Genomic DNA, 7,452 nt, shown 5'->3' on the forward strand with positions numbered 1-7,452 from the left:
AAATATGTCTGTATTCTTCTACTAAGACTCTTTTTACAATATTTTCTCTTAGTTCCAAAGGTAAATATTTAAGAACTTTAAATATTTCTAAAATTTCAATTAAATCTTTACTCCAGGTTCCAACTATATTATCTTCCTCAAAGTAACCACAAATATCTATACTATATTTTACTTGATAAGACAATCTATCAAATGTCTATACTATATTTTACTTGGTAAGTTAATCTATTGTCTCTTATACCTGTGAGTTCTAATATCATATGCTTTTTCCTTATCCCGATCATATATATATATATAACAACAACTTATTTTAAAAAAATAAAATAAAAATTTCTTTAAAAAAATTTACCTAAAAAAATAAAATAAAAAACTCATTTTAAAAATTTTACATAGAAAAATAAAATAAAAACTCATTTAAAAAAATATTTTTAAAATAAAATAAACAATTATTTTAAAAAAAACGAGTAACTCAGAAAAATAAAAACAAAAAGTTATTTAAAAAAGGTTCCTTTGAAAAAATAATAATAACTGATTTTTTTTTTAAGTTACTTAGAAAAATAAACTAAAATTACAAAATAATCATTTTACCCCATTTTAAAATTAATGACAATGGTGAAAAAAAGTAGATGACCATGGTGAAATGTTAAATCAAATTAGGTGATCATGGTGAAACATTATATAAAATTGGATGGTCATGATAAAAATAAAATAAAAATTGGATGGTCATGGTGACACTAAATATAAAGTTGGATGATCATGATGAAATAAAATTAAATTTAGTGATTATAGTGATATTAAGCCCCCATTAGCCCCGTTAAAACAAATTATTTGAAATAGTGTTTTTTTAGAATGTGTGGTTGAAAAAGAAAGAATTTTTTTATTTATGTACAATATTATTTTATTGAAAAATATATGATTAAAAAGAAGATGGAGAAAAAATGTACTATAAATTTAGCTCCCGTTTGTCCCCTTTTTTTGAAATGAAAATCGGTGAAATAGTATTTTTTTTAAAAATAAGTAATTGAAAAAGAAAGAAAAATTTTCGATTTATATGTAATATTATTTTATGAAAAATTATGTAATTGAAAATATGAGAGGAAAAAATGAGATGAAATTTGATGGGCTCAAACGTGGGCTGAATATAAAGTTGGTTGGATTAATAGATTTAACCCACGTCACCTCCCACTTTCCTAACCTCTCACAATTGACAATTACCAAACGTAAAACTCACCTGAAAGCAAAAAACAAAAAAGGGAAAAGGATTAAAAAAAAAACGATTTTTGATGAAATTTGGAACTGTAAATACAGTTCAACGAAGACTCATAATTCGATTGTGAATGAGAGCTACCAATTGCAAGATTAAACGGCTGCTTCAGTTTCCAAGGTACAACTTTCTTCTTCGATTGATTTTCTATCAGCAATTATTTTATCATATATAATGCGTATGTTCTTTGATTTCTATCAGCAACACATTAGGGTTTTGACACATTTCTGCACCTAATTTCGTCTATAGTTTGATCTTTTTGATGTTTCTTCTATTGGGTTTCAAGCATGCAATTTGGAAAATTCATTTAGTAAGAAGGATTTCTCTTTTCTAATTAGCAAAAAGTTTATGGTGATCAAAATGGGTGGTGTAAATATTCAAAATGGAACATCTGTGCTGTTCTTGGTTGGATAATTTTATTAATTACCTCGTCATTAATAATTATTCGTGACCTTAGAATAGGCACCAGTACTCAAGTCCCGCATTCATTACTTCCGTAAACGACTTGTGATCTATGTATACTAATTGATCTATTCTGTAGTATCTTAAAATATTTGGAAGGAGGGTTTTCTATTTCACAGATCTTGGTTTTGTTTCATTTCCCACTAAATTTGAAATAATATCCTTCTATAAAGGTGAGAGGGAAACTGTATACTTACAATTTTTTGTGTAGATTGAAGTTGCTTTCTTGGTTCACTTTTGATGCTATAGTTTTAAAATAATTAGGAAAAATTGCAGTTATTGAACGTATAGTATTTTAGTAGCAAGTTGGTCACAACCATTAACACGAGATTTTTGTTTAAAAAGACAATTTCTGTGACAAAATTCATTAAATAGTCAATGTTTTACTGAAAAATTTTGGTTCTTGGCCGTGCCACGGCACCCTAGCCAATCTATCTCCCATCTCTCCCCAAACTTTGGTTCTTGGCCGTGCTCCTCCGTCTGTACCATGGCTGCCAAACTTGAGAGACTAAAAAGTAGCACAAAAGCTGACTGACAAATTTTCTGACTTCTGTTTTCACTGGAAGCATTATTGAGGGGATCATCATCTTAAGAGGTTTTGGATTGCATTTTCAGGTCTTTGAGTTTGCATCTGCACCCTTAAGCAGTGAACCAGATTATTGAAGATTACAATCTTAAACTATTAAGTCATCTATCCTGACAAAACTAGCCACTATTATCTGCCATACTATATTGACCTGTTTAGGTTTAAATGTAGAATCATGTGTGTAAAGGCCATAACAATGCCCTGCATTTTATCACTTGAAACCCTTCTTCTCCGAATGCCGGCAACAGTTTTAAACTAGAATTATTTTTTCTCCTTTGGTAGGGGGAGGGGGAGAGTTTCTTGAGATAATGGTGTAACTGACTTTTAACGAACTTTTGGAAGGAAACATCTACCAGGACTACTTGTTTAACAGCTGTGGAAGGTTAAGGACAAATATGCTCCAAAAGGTGGGGATCAACTTGCTACTAGAGCTGTAGGTTGGGAACCAACAGTGCAAATTATTGTAGTCATTGTCTAGTTCATTCTACTATCTAATAGGAAATGAAAATCAATTCAACATTTGGTTGGTTTAATTTGACAGACATGTAATTAAGTTTAGGGCTCATTGCTATTCTCTTTTAACAATAGTTGCTCTTTGATGAATTAAGAAGGATTCAACTCAGATTAATTGTATGCTTACTGAAGAAGAGACATGCATAACTCAGATAATAGGGTTTTGTTCGTGAGCTTAACATTTCTGCAACACACAGTTTATGCTCAATCCCTTCTGGCTAACAAATATTATTGTCTGCAGCAAGGATTTTGCAGGTCTGGACTAGACAAAGAATTTTACCGAGCTTTAACCAGGGAATTCGAGGCTTGACCATTTCTTCCTTTCTCCTCTTTTTGTATCATGGAGACAAGGGTTACTGCAAAGCTTGTGTGTGCCATTACGTGCCATAAGGTTCTGGTTTTGTGACAATTGGTGACTCAGATTAAAATATAGAAATGAGTTCTGGTGAAGAAAAACCCCTCTGGAGTATGTTTGATGATGTGAAGACCATCTCAACATCACCTGAAGTGCTTATGGCTGAGATTAATTCTGCCATTACGTCTCTTGAGTACACTCGTTCTACTGCTTTCTTACAATCTCGATCTGCCTCTGTCTCAAAGAACATAAACTCTAATGGAAAGCTGACTTCACAATATGATGCTCGATTGGCTGATGAAGCTTACAAGGAAGGGTTAGCTTCCATGGCTGCAGGGAAGCTAGACGAGGCTGTCAACTCATTAAATATTGCTCTCTCCAAGTGCCCACCTGATAAGACGTCTGCTGTTGCTAAGATTCAGTCTCTTATTTCTCTTACATCCCAACAGCTTCACAAGTCATCCAATTGATTCAATTGGTACATCCAGACTACTTTATGTGGTGTACTGATGGCTTTTTGTCATACTTCCATCATTATTCTTTTCCTCTCTTATTCTGTGTTCATCAGAATATGTCTGCATCGATATTTTTGTGGCTGTGTTTTTTACGCGAAAGAGGAACTTTCTTTCGATACATTAGAAAATTATTTGTCATTTCCATGATTCCAGCTTTCGTAGTCTATCTAATTCTTTAAAGTAGTGGAAAACATGAAGCCAAAGTTATCCAACTACAAGACAGCAAGCAGAGAATCGTAGGGAAGAATGATCTTCAAGACGTCATTGTTCCCCCTCTGTCCAATTGAGTTTAGGGCCAATGGGCCATATTGTTGCGCCCGCTGTTTACAGTTGAGTGCGAGATTTTGTGTTCACCTCGGATGCCTTCTATAATGCTGGACTTGAGTGGCCTCTTGTTCTCGGGTTTCCATGTTGTTAAATAGGACATTTTACTTCAACAACACAAACATTTGACCTTAAGGACGAAATTATAATAGCTCTCGTCGTATAGGCTTATTGCTCAAAGCTAGAGAACTTAAATGAACCATAACTTAATTATTTGATCTTTATTGTTGGTTTAACTCGTCATGTGAAGATAGCCATCTTCGGCAAATCGATCGACACAACGATCTCATAAATATCATTTTCTCCATTTTCTTTTCTACTGAATCGAAATTGTTAGCTTTTTATTGAGATTTTGAAAGTTCTATCTGAATATTTCCCGTATTCTCAATTTTCTAATTTTTCTAAATTGTTTGCACTCATACATTGCTCTAGCTCACATTATTAAACTTTTAAGTCGTCCAATTATTAATTTTTATTTTACTTAGGTTAATATTCTTTTTGTTTTTAGCGATTGACTTGTTGGAAACAATTGAAAAAGAAGAAGGGCGATTCCACAAGTTTGAATTTGAAAAAGACTAAATTGCATTATTTTAAAAGAATGGAGAGCTTGAAGAAAAGTATACACATTACATGGGCCTCAAGTTACCAAAACAGATTTTGTAACTGATGCAATTAAAATTCAGCAAAATTCATGTTCAGCAGTAAATGAATATTCCAAATCAAATGTTGCTAGAGAATATCATTTCTTCTGCACAAATTATACTTTGAAACATCATCTTCAGCAAATATCTTAATGAATAGATTTCTTCGCAAACGTGTCTGGATTTCGAATTCTAACTCGCACTGCTATATTCAATTCTTCATTGGAAATCTATATACAACTGAAAAGATATTACAAAAAACATATAATTCATTTTGTAACGAAACAATATAATGTATTTCTGCAATTTCCATGGTTTCTATTGGTGTGAATAATTCCATTTACTTGAATTGTTACATATCAAATTATCTGATAATGCGAAATTAGGGGACGATTTGCACTGTAACTGTAAAAGTAAAATTTAGGGGATTGTGATTTTGGTCAACTATGTTAAAGGGTGTGTTTGGGGAAGTAATATTGACAACCAAAATTATTGCTTGTATGATTTAGTTAACTTTTACATTTTTATTTTTACTATAATTTTATATTAATTATTGAGTTCCGTTTGAGCCATATTATTGTAAAAATAAGAATGAAAAATATAGTCGTTAGGGTTCCAAACAAAAGATATAAAGTCAAATATGGTGACTTGATGTAATGAATAACGATCATATTTTTCATTTTAATGAAGAAATAATGGGGCTCAAAGGGTCTGAAAAAATAATGTTAAAAAGTAATATTTGAAATTAAATAAAATAATAGTTTCCACATGTATATATACAACATTGGCGCTGGAAATAAGGAGAACAATTGGAATTTGATTAGGAGAAAAAGATTGCAGCCACTTTGGATTCCTACTGACAAAAAAAGGGCTGCTTTGGCTGAAATTATATATAGAGCCTGTTTGAGAGTGATTTTGAAAATTGATTTTTTGATTGTTGGGAGAAAAGTGGAGTTCATCTGTGAGAGAAGAAGTCAAATATGACGGCTGAAATAGTAAAATAACGATCAAAAAATCATTTTTTTGAACAAAAAATCGCTTCCAAACAAGCTGATAACATACACAGGCACAAAAGTCGGCAGCAGCCGGGAGCCAAGAAGAGGAATTTATGCTGCTTTGGGAATAAAATACAGATGGGTGGCTGACTGCTAAAATATAATATATATATATACACACACACATCGGCAGCAGGAATTAAGGGGAGAAAAGACTGTGTGGCTTTAATAATATATACACGCACAGAAACATTGACGGCGGGTAGAGCACGAGAAGAGAGAAAATTGGGCTTTTCTTTTGGAGCCAAATATTGAAGAGAATAAAGGAGATATACATACGAGGGTCATGTTACATATACAAACTTTTTTGACAAACTCCTTTATTTACTACTCACAATGGAGGTGGGGATCACAAACTGACTCTTTTAAATTCACACGGGGTCTGCTAATTTTGTGAGAGTGAGTATACGATTTTAACAAGATTTTATATAAATATCTTTATCCATACAAACAAAACGGCAGCCGGAAGATTGAAGAAAGAAAAAGGCAGAAAAGCAAGGCTGAAAATTGAAAACAAATTGGCTGCAAGGGAAATTTATATATATATGAACACACGGCAGAAGCAAGGAAGAAACCTGGGTATCCATGGGAAAAAGATGACAACTTTAATTTGAAACATTAATCACTCGATTTTCGATGATATTTTTTATCCTTTCTTTGTTTAATTCCAATATTATGCTAGGCTAATTCCTTTCACATATTGGATGAAAATAAAACCTTTTATTATTTATTTTTAATTCAAGATATGGCTCGATGGCTCAGACCATTCTCATATTAAAAAAAAAAAGTGTAGGCACCATTATATTTCAGTGCAGTCCCCGTGCAGGAAATTTATCTTGTACGACATTTTTAAAGTGAGAAAAAGAATTTTGTTCATGACTTTTCGATTTATAAAAATGTTCATTTTCTGAATATTTTTGACAAATTGTCAATTCTTACTTCAAATATGTACCAAATTCCCCTTATTTTTTTGTACAAATTTCAAAGTTTCTAGACATTCTTATCAAACTAGGCAAAGTTGACAAGAATGCTTAGATGAATTACTCCCCCCCCTCCCCCAACGAATTTTGTATCATCTAGACATTCTGTCAAATAAAAAAAACTTGATGAAACTTTCTAGTCTAGAATACGTAAAAAACATTTTAATAAAATGTTTTAACTAAGAATTATTACCTTTTGCAAAATAATATATATGTGTGTGTGAGTGCGCGCGCGCCTGTTCGATAGTGTTTATGAGAATTGATTTTTCAATTGTTAGAGATAAAAAGTGAGTCCCACCTGTGAGTGAAGAGTAAAGAATGACAGTTGAAATAATGAAATTGGTGAAAAATTGCTAACCAACGGGAGCTATATATATGGTTTATTCTCATTGTACAGTACGGTTACAACCCCCTCACATGAAGGGGCTGTCGCTCTTGCCGTGTATATATATACACACACATGCACACACAAAAGTAATGTATACGTTGCAAAAAATTAGGAATGACATTGCATTCGGTTTAAAGAAAATACAAATGGCTTTAGATACATATATTTTAAGAAAGACTTGAATTGAGAAAATAGTTGTATAGTAAAAAAATTCGTCAATTTTATTTATCATTTAATTAATTATTTATTTTTTAACATTATTTTTTAAATATGATTTAAAATTTAATATATATACATATACAGATATATATATATACACACACACATATACATATACATATATATATATATATATATATATATATATAT

At 31.6% G+C, this 7,452-nt stretch overlaps 1 protein-coding gene across 4 annotated transcripts; it reads left to right on the forward strand.

Moving 5' to 3' along the window:
• Nucleotides 1-1,210: 1,210 nt before the first annotated feature.
• On the forward strand, nucleotides 1,211-3,842 carry LOC111408807. Of its 4 annotated transcripts, none has more exons than XM_023038577.1 (3): nucleotides 1,211-1,384; nucleotides 2,342-2,719; nucleotides 3,067-3,842. In XM_023038577.1, exon 3 carries the CDS (start codon nucleotides 3,261-3,263, stop codon nucleotides 3,648-3,650), a length of 390 nt encoding a protein of 129 aa, XP_022894345.1. In that variant the 5' UTR covers nucleotides 1,211-1,384; nucleotides 2,342-2,719; nucleotides 3,067-3,260; the 3' UTR covers nucleotides 3,651-3,842. The 4 variants fall into 4 exon arrangements, with proteins under 4 accessions (XP_022894345.1, XP_022894346.1, XP_022894347.1 ...); XM_023038578.1 differs by having other exon boundaries at nucleotides 3,071-3,842; XM_023038579.1 differs by lacking the exon at nucleotides 2,342-2,719 and having other exon boundaries at nucleotides 3,071-3,842.
• The last annotated feature ends 3,610 nt before the right edge of the window (nucleotides 3,843-7,452 follow it).

Source organism: Olea europaea, chromosome 14 (genome assembly GCF_002742605.1).
Source record: "Olea europaea var. sylvestris chromosome 14, O_europaea_v1, whole genome shotgun sequence".
In the NCBI taxonomy this organism is placed as follows: Eukaryota; Viridiplantae; Streptophyta; class Magnoliopsida; order Lamiales; family Oleaceae; genus Olea; species Olea europaea.